General features: G+C 42.9%; 1 protein-coding gene across 2 annotated transcripts; it reads right to left on the bottom strand.

Moving 5' to 3' along the window:
- Positions 1–7729: 7729 nt before the first annotated feature.
- LOC138945459 (uncharacterized) lies at positions 7730–13045 on the bottom strand. Of its 2 annotated transcripts, XM_070316890.1 has the most exons (5): positions 12863–13038; positions 12456–12552; positions 11247–11394; positions 10255–10364; positions 7730–8371 (listed from the first exon to the last, which is right to left on the bottom strand). In XM_070316890.1, the coding sequence occupies exons 2-5, from the start codon at positions 12540–12542 to the stop codon at positions 7991–7993; spliced, it is 726 nt and encodes a 241-aa protein (XP_070172991.1). In that variant the 5' UTR covers positions 12543–12552; positions 12863–13038; the 3' UTR covers positions 7730–7990. The 2 variants fall into 2 exon arrangements, with proteins under 2 accessions (XP_070172991.1, XP_070172990.1); XM_070316889.1 differs by having other exon boundaries at positions 7730–10364; positions 12863–13045.
- Positions 13046–15698: the final 2653 nt, after the last annotated feature.

The following is a 15698-nucleotide window of genomic DNA, read 5'->3' as shown; positions in this document are numbered from 1 at the left end:
GCCACACTAAATTTCAGTATTGTACTTTAAACAGTTTTTCTTCGCGCGCTCTTGGAACTTGGGTGACGATTTCGAGTGTTCCGCTTGCCGCGACGTCAAATAGCTTTTTCCCTGTACACCGCGTCTGCGGCTAAGTCCGAAGCGAGAGATAGCGTTTTGGGGCAAGTTCGGGACTTGTTTTACTCATGAACCAAAAACAGCACGTTCACATACCAACAATCATCCCAAAGAACAACAACTGGAGAAACCCTTGCAAGTTGTTTGACGTTTTTAAAATATTTATTTAGCCTTTTAAATCTTCAGAGAAAAGTTAAAAAAAATCACGGCTGTGGCCGCCATTTTGGATTTTCTCTGTGGGCCTCCCTACATGTGGGATTTTGGCAAGCGGAAACGACGTAGATCTAATGTCATTCAAGGGTATCGTAATGTGGGAATGTCAAGGCCAGTTTTTGACTGGTTTTGAACTGAAGTTGGGCTCCGAATGGAAATAAACACTTCCTCCAGCTGCGCGACCCATTGATAACAACAGTTGGAACTGGTAGGAAGATGAACAGGTCTTGTGAACTGGCTACACACTGTTACGGTTCAAGTATAAGTTCAAAGTAAACACTCAACTGAGGTGGCAGGTAATGGCGGACTTGACTTCCTTCATAACCAAATATCACTCTTCTGACAAAAAAACGCAAATGCTATGTTAAACCGGAAAATACGTAAACCGGAAAAGGAAGCGCATCAAAACCAAAATGGCAGCCCCCATGAAATCCGAAAGGTCACGGAAAAAAGTCGTGAATACTGTAATCGATTTGAGAAATGTGCATACCGAATAATACATGATAAAGAAGGATTCTTTGTGCCCGAAAATGGGCCACAGTTGGAGATGGAAGTTCACCAAAAATTGGGACCATACTAACAAAAATACGGTGGGTAAAATTGGCGCCCCCATTTTTTGAGCAAACGCCACCCAAGGCCGCTTTGGACGGGTAGAAATTCCGTAGTTTCCAAGTCTATGGATAAAGCTCGCGTAAGAAGAATACGTCACGGTCGAAAGTCTTTGACGTCAATTAATGCATCATGACGTCATGCCTCCCTGTAGTCTTTCTCTCTCGCGCGGTGTGTGTGTTTGTGTTCATTTTGTGCACATGTGTTAGTGTTACTGTTTGTGTGTGTGTGTGTGTGTGTGTGTGTGTGTGTGTGTGTGTGTGCGCACGCGTGCATGAGTCTGTACTCGTGTGTGTGTGAGTGTGTGTGTGTGTGTGTGTGTATTTGTGTGTGTGTGTGTGTGTGTGTGTGTGTGCGCACGCGTGCATGAGTCTGTACTCGTGTGTGTGCGCACGCGTGTATGAGTCTGTACTCGAGTGTGTGTGGGGTGTGTGTGTGTGTGGGGTGTGTGTGTGTGTGTGTGTGTGCGCGCATGCGTGCATGAGTCTGTACTCGTGTGTGTGTGTGTGAGTGTGTGTGGTGTGTGTGTGTGTGTGTGCATAAGTGTATGTGTGTGCGTGTATGTCTGTTTGTTTGTAAAGGTGTGTATGTCCATATGTGCGTACGGGTGTGTGTTTTGTGTCTATGAAGTTTTTGTGAGAGATTGAGTGAGTGCGTGTGAGTGAGTGTGTGTATGTGTGCGTGTGTGACTTGGATGTGTGTGTGTGTGTGTGTGTGTGTTTGTGTATGTATGTGTGCGTATGTGTGTGGGTGTGTGTGTATGTGTGTGTAAGAAAGACTGAGAGAGAGGGAGAAAGAGTGTGTGTGTGTGTGTGTGTGAATGTGTGTGTGAATGTGTGTGTGCATGAGTTTGTGTGTATGTTTGTGTGTGTATGAGTGTGTGTTTGTTTGTAAAGGTGTGTGTGTCCGTCTGTCTATGTGCGTATTTGTTTGTTTGCTTAACGCCCAGTCGACCACGAAGGGCCATAATTAGGGAGATTAAGTGTACAGTGCCAGTGGTAGTCGTAGTGGTTAACTTAAGGAAAATCTATGTATCATTACGCGTTCCGCTTACGGTAACGAAACCGACAACGACGTCTCGGCGAGTGCGTTTAGTTTCACTTTCGTTAACGTAATGGTAGGGAAGACAACTGATGCATAATTCTAAAGAGTACCGTCCCATGTCTTGACTCTTCATTTGGAAAAAGAAGAAAAGTCTTACCCGTAGCAGACGACGCAGCAGAGACGACACAAAGAAAACCAACAACCACAGAACCGGTAAGTGCAATGTTGTTTGTATTGATACATCGTAATGTTTCTTATATATACCGTAAAAGAGCTTCTCGCCACGCTGGCGTGGCGATGGGCAGTTTGTGTGATTGCATGCGCCTTTCTTTGATTGGCTCGTAGCGGACCGTTGGAACTGACCTGTGCGGTGGACTGTGCCCCGCACACAGCTTAGCTTAGCGTCACTACGCAAGATGCCAGCGAGCTGAAAGGTCAAGTTTTTGTATTTGGTGAAAATGTTTTATTTCTTTGTTGGTTGTTAACGATGTTACAAGCATATGTTTTTGGTCATTCCATTTGCAGACGGTTGCGGGAATGCATTGAGTCGGGATGCGATCCTCGCATGCGTCCTGATTTCAAACTTGATAGCCAAATGTACGTTAACATTGTGGGCAGGGGAGGCTTACGCCTCCAGCAATTGGTTTGAAAAGATGGCGCCGGATCCAACTACTTGCGAAAGATTTTTTGCAATGCACCTGACGTTGTGATCTTACAACTTGGGGGAAATGATTTCAGGTTTGCAGAACCTATGGATGCTGAGGAGTTTGCCTTGACGATGCTGGCATTCGCTGGCCTCCTCCATGGGATTTACAAAGTTAAACAACTTGTGGTTTGTGGCATTCTGCCTGGCTTCAGTCCAACCGCCGATTACAGAGGATCGCGGGGCTTATCGGCCACATAACAGCAACGCTATCACGCCTGGGCCAGATATTAACGCCAAATTGGCAGAACACAGTGCTGACTTGCATTACGTGCCATGAAAAGTTTCAATTTCAGGAGGAGAAAAAAGGCTTGTTTGCGGCCGACGGCGTACATTTGTCTGAATAGGGCAGTTACATAAGGTATCAATCGGTACGAGGCGCTCTGATCGCGGCCAGCAAACGCTGTACACGTGTACGAGCCGCGCTGACAGCGTGACCTATTTGGCTGGAGGCAGACAGTCTCCAGCGCTGTGTTTGTGACTAGACTCTCGCAGAAGCACTGACGGGCCGTGTACCAGCGACCTACTTTCCGATAGGTTACACGTTGAAGGCTCAGACTTCTGGGGTGGTACACGCGTGGCGGCTATTTTTAGCCAGGGCCACGCTTCACCTGATATTTTGGGTTGCGTTGACGCCTAGCGGCGTCGGAAGCCAGTGGTCATCGGCTGCCATCCGAAAGTCGCTTGTTCATTTCAATGCTTGTTATTCTCTCAGGTGCCAGGAGAAAAGGTTCCGTACAACTCTCGCTTACTCTATTTACTATTACACATGTCGTATGCATTGAGCGATTACTTCCCTTAGGTTATTTGATACACTTTTATTCCAGTTGCTCGAGCACCAACAGCCTTGTTGTTTTATCCACTTTTATTCCAGTTATCTTGTATGCGCTTGAAAAATTTATGTATATATATATGTGGGGGAAATGCATAATTATGATATTTTCTCTAAATGTTTTTGGGTGCGCTGGATACACAGCCACACGTTTCTGCGCTTGAAACACAGCCAAGGGGTTTTCTATGGCTCACAACACACATTAACCACTTTAATTCCAGTTGCCTGAGCACCAACAGCTTGGTTGTGTTAACCAGTTTAATTCCAGTTGCCTGAGCACCAACAGCCTCATTGTTTTAACCCCTTAATTCCAGTTGCCTGGGCACCAGCAGCCACAGCTCCAATCGTGTTTTGTGTGCGCTTGAAACACAGCCACAATTTTTATGTGCTTTAAACACAGCCATTTTGCGTGCGCTAGAGACACAGCCACAACTTTTCTGCGCTTGAAACACAGCCAGTTTATGTGCGCTTGAAACACAGCAAAAATTATTAGGTGCTTGAAACACAGCCATGTTGAGTGCGCTTGAAACACAGCCACACGTTTTGCTGCATGAAACTCAGTTTAACCACTTTGATTTCAGTTGCCTGAGCACCAACTGCCTGGTTGTGTTAACCAGTTTAATTCCAGTTGCCGGAGCACCAACAGCCTCATTGTTTAACCACTTAATTCCAGTTGCCGGGGCACCAGCAGCCACAGCTCCAATCGTGTTTTGTGTGCGCTTGAAACACAGCCACAATTTGTATGTGCTTCAAACACAGCCATTTTGCGTGCGCTTGAGACACAGCCACAACTTTTCTGCGCTTGAAACACAGCCACCAGTTTGCTGCGCTTGAAACACAGCCACAATTTGTAGGTGCTTGAAACACAGCCATGTTGAGTGCGCTTGAAACACAGCCACACATTTTTTGGCATGAAACTCAGTTTAACCACTTTTATTTCAGTTGCCTGAGCACCAACAGCCTGGTTGTGTTAACCGCTTTAATTCCAGTTGCCTGAGCACCAACAGCTTGGTTGTGTTAACCAGGTTAGTTCCAGTTGCCTGAGCACCAACAGCCTCAATGTTTTAACCACTTAATTCCAGTTGCCGGGGCACCAGCAGCCACGGCTCCAATCGTGTTTTGTGTGCGCTTGAAACACAGCCACAATTTGTATGTACTCAGAACACAGCTATTTTGCGTGCGCTTGCGACACAGCCACAACTTCTCTGCGCTTGAAACACAGCCAGTTTATGTGCGCTTGAAACACAGCCACAATTTTCATGTGCTTGAAACACAGCCATTTTGCGTGCGCTAGAGACACAGCCACAACTTTTTCTGCGCTTGAAACACAGCCAGTTTATGTGCGCTTGAAACACAGCCACAATTTGTAGGTGCTTGAAACACAGCCATGTTGAGTGCGCTTGAAACACAGCCACACATTTTTTGGCATGAAACTCAGTTTAACCACTTTTATTTCAGTTGCCTGAGCACCAACAGCCTGGTTGTGTTAACCGCTTTAATTCCAGTTGCCTGAGCACCAACAGCTTGGTTGTGTTAACCAGGTTAGTTCCAGTTGCCTGAGCACCAACAGCCTCAATGTTTTAACCACTTAATTCCAGTTGCCGGGACACCAGCAGCAACGGCTCCAATCGTGTTTTGTGTGCGCTCGAAACACAGCCACAATTTGTATGTGCTCGGAACACAGCTATTTTGCATGCGCTTGCGACACAGCCACAACTTCTCTGCGCTTGAAACACAGCCAGTTTATGTGCGCTTGAAACACAGCCACAATTTGTAGGTGCTTGAAACACAGCCACACATTTTGCTGCATGAAACTCAGTTTAACCATTTTATTTCAGTTGCCTGAGCACCCACAGCTTGGTTGTGGTAACCTCGTTAATTCTAGTTGCCTGGAGCACCAACAGCTTGGTGTGTTAACCAGTTTAATTCCACTTGCCTGAGCACCAACAGCCTCATTGTTTTAACCACTTAATTCCAGTTGCCTGGGCACCAACAGCCACAGCTCCAATCGTGTTTTGGTGCGCTTGAAACACAGCCAGGAGTTTGCTGCGCTCTAAACACAGCCAATGTATGTGCGCTTGACACACAGCCACAATTTTCATGTGCTTGAAACACAGCCACAAGTTTTATGTGCTTGAAACACAGCCTTTTTGCGTGCGCTTGAGACACAGCCACAACGTTTCTGCGCTTGAAACACAGCCAGTTATGTGCGCTTGAAACACAGCCACAATTTTTATGTGCTTGAAACACAGCCATTTTGCGTGCGCTTGAGACACAGCCACAACTTTCCAGCCCTTGAAACACAGCCAGTTTAGGTGCGCTTGAAACACAGCCACAGTTTTTAGGTGCTTGAAACACAGCCGTTTTGAGTGCGCTTGAAACACAGCCACACGTTTACCTTGTAAGCGCCCACCCCCCTGTGCACCAATTCCGACCCAAAGTAGGGGGTGGGCGCTTACCGTCTAGGTACTACACCCTATGCACGAGCAATTTTCATTGAGAAATGTGATCTTTTATCACTTCGTAATCATATCTTCTTTCATTTTCCATCGTCAATTGTTTTTCTTGTTCGTATTGTCATTAGAAGAGCTTGGGGAGACAAATGTCGTCGCATCCTTTTCTTGTCTGCAGAGGTGCCGCTGTCGGCCGCAGGCTGTGTCTCCGTTTCCCTTGAACAAGGGGTACGTCTTCTGGATATGGGCAGCAGTCTATTTTACTTGGCCAAAGACTGTTTTCGGCAGAGAGAGAGAGAGAGAGAGAGAGAGAGAGAGAGAGAGAGAGAGAGAGAGAGAGAGAGAGAGACAGAGAGAGAGAGAGAGAGAGAGAGAGAGCGAGAGGAGGGGGAGTAGTGTCTGTGTGTGTGTGTGTGTTTCCATTGGCGTTATTATCCAAATAGTCAAGAGGTGTACGATTTGATTCGCGGCATCTTGTAATCATGGACTTGCAGGCGTTTAGATCCAAGGCGTGCAGACACACGTGGGTTTGCAAGAAAGGGAAATCATTCACAAAACTAGCAGATCAAGTGCGGAATTTTTATTTCGCCTGATTTCAATGGTGTAAAGTGGGGGGTGGGCGCTTACAAGGTACTATACCCTATGCACGGTTTTGGACTAAAAGTGGGGGGTGGGCGCTTACTCGATACTGGGCGCTTACAAGGTACTTTACCGTATATAGGCCAAGATAATACGGGAAGCAGCCCTGGGCAATCTGCAAAAGGCCCAGCCTTCCGGCAGTGGTGAAGGCAAGTCTCTCATTGACATAGTCTCTGCATATCCAGGCCAAAACTAAAGATAGTTGCAGCAGAGTTCCCACAACAAACAAGCATAAATGAAACATAGAATTAATGGTTGGACATAGTTGTACTCCCAACTGTATTTTGTTTTTGTTTTTTTGTTACTCTGTTGTGTGTTATATTTTGATTCAGTAAAAATGTCGATTGCTAAGTTCACTTTTGTTTTCAAATCTTGTTCAAATTTTGTGTGTGAGTTTGTGTGATTAGAGATGGATTATTCAAAAAACGCAAGGAAAACAAGGTTGGCATTATCCTCCTACATTCAGTAATATTAGGCATGTATGAAGTCTAAAGTTCCGCAACATCTACAGTTTCATATATTTTAATTAAGCACAAGGTCACACGGAAAACCCATTCTTCTTTTTTATGCCAATGGTGACAAGACAACAAGCGACCCTAAACTACCTGTTAGCCGGCCGCACTGCTTGACCTCAGTACCAGAGCGACCGCAAGCAAAGCCCGACTTGATATGGTGATCTTTGATTACTTTTCCTTCACTTATCCAAACATTATTCTCTTCCTGAATTTTTATAAGCCAGACTCCATGGCAAACACCTAGCAATGACCAGGATCAGAAATACATCTCACTTTATACACTTAAGCCAAGTCTGAGTAGTCTGTTATTCTTCTTTCTTGATTGATTGCCTCCCTTTTACCATAAAATTCTCTGATTTCCAAATCTGAGATGCATGCATCAGTTTTAGTGTTATGTCTGCAATAAATTTAGTTTCTGTACATTTATCATTAATCATAATTATTCCAATAAATTGACTTGCACTAAAGCTAAGTTAGAGAGAGAATTTACTGACAACAATTAAATCAGATCTAGAGTGAGTTGTTTCAACTTAAAAACAAGCATTATAATTGTACAATCACATAGACATGTATACACACTTTGGACTGAACTCTCACTCTGTAATACAATTTCAAACGTTGAATTTAATTACTATTTCTTCAAGCTTTGCCATGCAAAGGGCAATATTTTAACAAATCTCAAATGTATGTTCTGTTACTCAAAATAATCCCTTTAACTTCAAGTAATATTAATTATAAATTATTTATAACACCTTATACGCACATATATGTAGATAACCAATTCTAACTTCATATGACTATAATTTGATTTTCCATTTGTTTCACTTCCAAAGTCAAATAATCATACAGCAAATAGTACACAAACTCATTTCAATTCATGGACAGATCCAGTTATTAATATGTGATTATTTAGGAATGTAATGGCACTAGAACTGCCTAAATGGCAGGTAAAAATAGTTATACACGTTAAAAATACACTCAAGCAAAATATGTGAGTGTACGTGGGAGTTTCAGCCCATGAATGTAGAAGAAGAAGATTGGATCTTTTGTAAGGACGGGTCCTGAGGCAAATCCACACAGCCCAAATATTTGACAGTTCAGTGTCTTTGAAAAAGTTATGGTAGAAGAACAAGATTTTCAGTGAAGAGTGGAGAGTCCCATGTGACTGCCTGGCTGGTGATGATGGTTGTTTAGTGGCCGCTTGGTACCGAGGTATGAGCAGACAAGAAGACCCTCTGCCTGCAAACTACAAATTACAACACAGCAGTACCCATGTCAGAGATCCATGTGCACACCTACTAATGCATAATGAAGAATAGCATACATGTACTAAAGTAATTTGCGAAAGCAAGTACAGCTGTACAGGCTGATGAAGCAAAGTAGCACTAGCAGTTACTTCAAGAAAGTCACTGTCCTACTTGATATGTCAAAAGCCGGTATATACCACACAAACAAATTATGTTCAGTGTCAGTATGAGTGACCATCAGATATGTATTTATACACAAGTGACAAGAGCATACAATTTTACAAATGATCAATAAATGGAGGTCAGCTGGGTTCTTACCTGGCTTTATTTTTTACGCAGGTTCACTTGATAATAGACATATGCTTGTTTGGAATCAGTAGCAAAATAAGAAACAGGCCGCAGCCAGTATGAAACGTTTAAAGCGCCCCAGTTGGGTGCTTCTTTTTTTGTGTGTCAATTTTACAGACGACAGAAATGTCTGAATGTGCAGCATCTATTTGGTTTAACCAAATTTAACTCAATAAAGTACCACTGAAAAAGTTGCTTTTGCATTTGACCGACTATTAGGGTTTAACGTCCTCTTAGACCAACTGGTCTATATTGGGACAGGTGTTGGTAATACGCTGAAAATATGGTGTGATACTTTGATTCGAACAAGCCCGCTGTGGCTGTCTTCTTCGACACACCAGCATTGGGTTTGTCTTGTCAAAGTATTGAAATACGATCATGATAATCAGAGATGAAAGATCATGCAAGCGTGTCTTCGTGTTTTCCAAGCCCTGAGACTTTTGCTGTGAACTTGGGATCTTTTTCGGGGGTGTTCGGACACCAAAGAGAGTCTGCACAAAGTTGAATCCGAGAAATAAATCTCTTACCGAACGTGGGGATCGAACCCACGCTGATAGCGACCAACTGGCTACAAAGCCAGCACGCTACCAACTTAGCTACGTCCCCGCCAATTGCATTTGACCAGATACTTGTAGTTGCAAACCGGGTTATCCACCATATTTTGAACTCCCACCAGGCGACCGGGCAGTAGATTTGGCCATCTCTAAGCAGTGAAATCATGTTAATAATTTAAAGCCTTCTACAGGGTCAATTTGTTTAGATGCTTGGCCATTTGGATGCCAAACACCATGTGACACAAGATCAATGCAATGAGCATTTCTTCTACTTGAGAGCTACACAGACAATTAGTAGAGATACTCCTCCAGTGTTGGTGGATTCAGTCCAAAGAACTGTGATGTCTCACTGCCATGTAGGCAAGTATGACAGTTGGACAACAAAACTCCAACCAGGTAGAGTTTCCCTACAGGGGACAAGAACAGCTTCACATTTTTTTGAAATCCAAAAATGCCCACAGCCTAACAATTTTTGAAAATTCCCATTCAACAGAGTTTCTCGCCCTGCTCATTTCTGTGTTGAAGGCCTGTTGCTCTTCTGTGATCTGTCCACGGTACGGCCTCATCAAGTTAGGGGTCAAGGGGTAGGCTCGGTCCCCATACAGGTACATTTCATCTCCTGCTGGAGTGACCATGTGCTGCTGCATGTGTTCAAGAATGCCACTACCATTCAGCAAAGCTGCGTCATGTCGTCGACCAACCAAGGGCCCAAAAACATTTGCCACAAGGCCATTTGGTGTCACGACACACTGAAACTTTAGAGAGTGCACCCTCTTATGGCCGTACACTTCTTGTTGCAAATGGCCGGGGCGACACATTGATCGTATTGTGCCATCAACCATCCCCCAACAAAACTCCAGAGGAGCCCCCTTGGCATGTATAGCTGCACAGTACCGTTCCAGTTGGGGCACTGTCAGCCATGGCTGATTGAGGTTTGTTAGTTTGTCAGAAAACTGATCATAGATGAAGTCGATACCTACCTTGAACAGCACACACAACTCCGGCTTGGGACGATGAAACATCTGCGAAAGGTCAGCAAACCGGCATGGGTAAGCCAACCTCCGCAGACAGATGCAGAGCACCTCCAATCCTGAAAAAAATCATAAATTCAAATGAGCCTGGTGAGTGTGTATGCGAATGTGTGTGGAGAGGCATATTCTCATACAGTCTTCAAGTTCAAAAATAATAACACTGCAAAAGTTTTCTCACGCGCCCTAAAATACCCAGCCCGACATGCTTATCATCAGTTTGATTTTCTATTTATCAGGTTTGACACAGTTACTGGCTATACTGCACACACAAAAACAGTTACCCGACAAGAACAAAATAAAAAGATTTTTATTTTGAAGGGGGGGGGGGGGGGGGGGGGGGGGGACACCACGAAGACAAAATCAATAAAAACAATTATCATAAAAAAAGTTAAAACAAATAAGTCCTTTGCACATCAAAAGTAACTTCCCTTGAACTTGGATTCATGTAACAATGGCGGCCACTTCGTCAACTTGTAAAAAAAATATTCATTTATTTTGTTAAACTAATATGAATAAATTATCAGTATCGACGCATCTTTATTTATTCTGTTACCATATTTCAAAAATAATTTCAATCAACTTCACAGACTAAGTCAGTAAGTGGCACAACCAATTCACTATTATTTCTCTATTGTCTAAATAGAGTACTGTGTCGACCAAAGGGGCTAAAGTTAGTCAGGTACATTTTGTGATTCAAGTTCAAAATACATAGTTCAAATTTTAGATTTTAAGCAATCCCAAAATAAATTATGCCCCAACTCAACGCTCCGCTTTAATCTTTTACGAAACCTGAAATAGTAAAAACAACTCACTGAATATTCACAGTAAATGCAAACTTCACGACTTTGCGAATCAAATCATGGAGGAGGATCATTAAACTATCATTCTGACTGAAATACAACTCAACTTCACAGCAACCAGGGTAAAAAATAAATCCTCACCACTGGCCTTGGTTCCTTGATTGTTCATTCCATTAGGCGCCTGCATAGTCCTCTGCATTCCCAGAAGGGCGCATAGTCTCCGAATCTCTTCCGCGCTGGCTGTGAAGTGATCAAGGGCGAACTGACCCTCATAGGCCCTTCTTTCTGGCTGTTGAAATGTAGGTTAAACTTAGTGAAATCATGGATCACTTGTACACTTTATTCAATTAATTAGCCTGAAAATTCTGCTGAAGCTACTCAAATCAGTACTGGGTAACAGAGGGAAAGTTAAACTCCAACATTTTAACTCGCCAGCTGGGCGAGTAACTTCAAGAAAGTCACTAACCTGGCAGAAATTTCGCCGCCCCGATACATACCAGTTCCCACAATTGATCTGCAGTAGCGTTAAAACCCTTTTGGTTGCATTTGACCAGAATTTTAATTGGCCAGCCAGGTGAGTTGCGAGCCTGTTTTTACTAGCCAAGCGGATTGTTTACTCGCCCCTGGATAACAAATGACCCTTACAGGTTGAACTTGAAGCATGTTGGATAAATAGTTTCAACTGTGCATCTCAAAAAGCACCAGTTGACAGTATTCTGATATAAATACTGTGTATGTTTTAGAACACAGAAGTTTCCTTGTACTGAAGTAATTTGATCCTAGAAATAATAAAACTAGAACCAAGGTGGCTTGTGCTTAAAAGTCTGATAGAACCAGTAAGTGTAACATCCTTCTTGAAAGTACATGTATTGCTATCAAATTAAAATGACACAAGAACACAAACTGACAGTGACACAGACTCTGTGACAGAGAGTGGACTTAATAATAATAGTCATGCTTTGATGAAACTAAAACTCTGACTGCAGATTTGGTCATCAGTTTCCATTTGATTTTGATTCTTGAACAGTAAATAGTTAAAACTCTATGTTTATAAACCATTAAATGTAAGTAACAAAGTCACACGGAAACCAAATCTAGGTGTAAGTGTTAGATCTACCCAATATCACAATCAGTATCACTGTTGATTCAGACAAGATCACTATAATGACTATGAAAATGAAATCTAACATTTAATTTTTTACATGAACAACATTTAAAACCTAACCATAACCAATCCAAAGTAACCTCACCGGCCATAACCAAAATATACGCCTGTTCCTGACAATTATATTTTAGTGGAACCTTTAATGCCTTTAGAAGCTAGACCTAAGCTTTGACTTGTTTGCTAACCTGATCAAGAAGTGCGAAGACAACAAAATCATCTTCTGCGTCATCCTCGTCCCACGCCGCAAGCTCAAGTTGGTCCCTGGCATCCATGAAGATCGATCTTAAAACAAAACATAAACAGCGAGAGGATTGGAACATTTGCAACTTTTCACTGCATAATTCATCTTCCAGACAGTAAGCGAAATCGAAATCGAAAAGGGTGAATCGAAAAACTGAACACAACTCAAAAGCGGCCATTTTTTGTGTGTTTGAAATGTGAAAAAGCTTGCTCTGTTCAACGCTTAAATTACAGCATCAAACCAGGATTATATCACACATTAAACTGACATTTGTACCATTAAGTGGTTTAGGAACATACTAGTTATAAATAATCCTGTAAATAAACAAGCGTTCGCTCAGTTTTTACATACCTTTTGGGGCTCGTTATTTTCGTCGATTCAACCACAGCTCGTTAGCGGATCGAAGGAAGCATCCGTAAACTTTGACCTCTAACCTTTGAACTGCGCACACATCGCTGACGTCAACACATAAAAAAGTACCGATAACCACTAGCACTACCACTGGCACTGTACACTTAATCAGTCTAGTATCAGGGCGGTGCTGCTTTGAGATATAAAGTGCACCACACACAAGGCAGAAGTCGCAGCACAGGCTTCATGTCTCACCCAGTCACATTATTCTGACACCTGACCAACCAGTCCTAGCATGCACTAACCCCATAATGCCAGACGTCAGGCGGAGCAGCCACTAGATTGCCAATTTTAAAGTCTTAGGTATGATCCGGCCTGGGTTCTAACCCACGACCTCCCGATCACGGGGCGGACGCCTTACCACTAGCCCAACCGTGTATGTGCGTATGAGTGTGTGTTTTGTGTGTATGAGATTTGTGTGAGTCAATGTGTGAGTGTGTGTGTGTGTGTGTGTGTGTGTGTGTGTGTGTGTGTGTGTGTGTGTGTGTGTGTGTGTGCGTGTGTGTGTGTCTGCGGGTGTGTGCGTGCGTACATGCGTGCCTATGTACATGTGTGTGTGTGGGGGGGTGTGTCTGTTTGTATGGGTGTGTGTCTGTTTGTATAAGAGAGAAAAAAAAGAGAGAGAGAGAGAGAGAGAGAGAGAGAGTGGGTGGGTGGGTGTGTGTTTGTACGTGTGCGTAAGTGTATGTGTGTGTATGTGTGTTTGTTTATATGTGCGTATGGGGGTGTTTTTTGTGTGTATGAAGTGTGTGTGAGAGAGTGAGTGAGTGCGTGTGAGTGAGTGTGTATGTGTGTACGTGTGTAACTTGGGGTATGTGTGTGCGTGTGTGTGTGTGTGTGTGTGTGTGTGTGTGTGTGTTCGTGTGTGTTTGAGAGAGAGAGAGAGAGAGAGAGAGAGAGAGGTTTGTCTTTCGCTGGGGTATGCAGTGCCTTGGCGTTGCACATCTACTTAATTTCGTAAATTATTGTATTTTTATTACGAAAATTACCAATGGAAAATTCCAATATGGAAACAAGTTATATTCGGGTATATTAGTGGACTCTGAGTAAAATATTAGAAGGGAATTTATGAGAGAGCAAGACAAAGAAAACAAGTCGCGTAAGGCGAAATTACTACATTTAGTCAAGCTGTCGAACTAACGAAATGAAACTGAACGCACTGTATTTTTTCACCAAGACAGTACAGCTTCGTCAATCCCCGCGAGAAGGAAATCGCTCACCTCCCACGTGCAAAACGTAGTGATATTGTCACGCCAGAATAGCGCGGTAGCGTATTGTGCTAAGCATGAAAGCGCGCTTTTCTGTATTCTTGTTAACTTTCGGAGCTTGTTTTGAATACAACCTATATCTAAATGTTTTTGGATTCAGGAAATGATAAAGAATAAGATGAACTCATTTTCGGATCGATTTCTTAAATTTTAATCGTAAGACTAATTAATCTATTTTCGTTAATTGTGATCACATTTTAAGAGTAACCATGACATATGTATATATTTTCAGATTCAGAATTTGATGAAAAATACGATGCAATCAATTTGAAATCTGTTTGCGAACATTCGATTTTAATGACAACTTTAATGAGCAAACTCAATAATTAATTTGTAAGCCTCCAAACTGAAATACAATACCAAAGTCCTGGCTTCGTCGAAGATTACTTGACCAAATTTCAATCAATTTGCTTAAAGAATGAGAGCGTGACAGTGCCGCCTCAACTTTCACAAAAAGCCGGATATGACGTCATCAAAGACATTTATCAAAAAAATGAAAATCACTTCTGGAGATACCATACTCAGGATCTCTCATGTCAAGTTTCATGAAGATCGGTCCAGTAGTATTCTCTGAATCGCTCTACACACACTCACACACACACACACACACACACACAGACACAGACACAGACACACATACACACACACACACACATACACCACACATACACCACGACCCTCGTCTCGATTCCCCCCTCTAAGTTAAAACATTTAGTCAAAACTTGACTAAATGTAAAAAGAAAGAAAGATACGGCCAACAAATAACCAGGTTTAGAAGCAGCCTGCATGCACACGAGGTCCCCAAACAATTAAGAGGAAGAAGTAAAATTAGTGACACTAGAATATGGTTTTCATGGTGCTCACATATTATTTATTAACAAATGCTGAATTCCACTGCAATGCATGTTTACACGTGCATCCTTTCGTTGTAAAGGTTTGTGATAAAGGTATATGTGGTGCACATGCCCACTGTGATACTCACCGCTTAACGCCACCACAAACAGCACAACGCCGACCATCCGGAAACGAGTCGACGTCATGGTCAAAGGATCCTCGGAATACAGGAAAGATACCTTCTCCTTCTTCTTCTCCGTTTCTCCACGGAGAGCCTGAATGCCGGCGAGTCGTCTTGCTATATGATTATTTGTCGGTACAAGGAAATCAGAATAACGGTTGCAGGACTTTAACGGTATCAACGTCTGTTGCGACCAGAACTAGCAACAAAGTTGAGTTCAACAAGATCTGATACAAAGATAGCACACGTTTGGCACGACATTTTCAACGTTCTCTGATGGCAAGAAGACAAAACGGGGTGCTAGCAAGGCGGGAGCAGGGAAGAGGTTACCGCAGTGCAAGAAAAAAGAAGAGAAGGGAAAGGAATAGAGAGAAAAGGAGAGTGTAACTTTAGCTCACTCTACGCTTTTGCTGTGTTTGCAGTTCAGATCAGTTTGTTTCTATTGTATTATGTGTTCCATCTTTTAGTGTACAATTTAAAGTTGCTGAGAGAG

The sequence above is a fragment of the Littorina saxatilis genome, linkage group LG13, assembly GCF_037325665.1.
Source record: "Littorina saxatilis isolate snail1 linkage group LG13, US_GU_Lsax_2.0, whole genome shotgun sequence".
NCBI lineage: Eukaryota > Metazoa > Mollusca > Gastropoda > Littorinimorpha > Littorinidae > Littorina > Littorina saxatilis.
The sequence above is the reverse complement of the archived record's forward strand: the minus strand, read 5'-3'. Positions and strand labels throughout refer to the sequence as shown.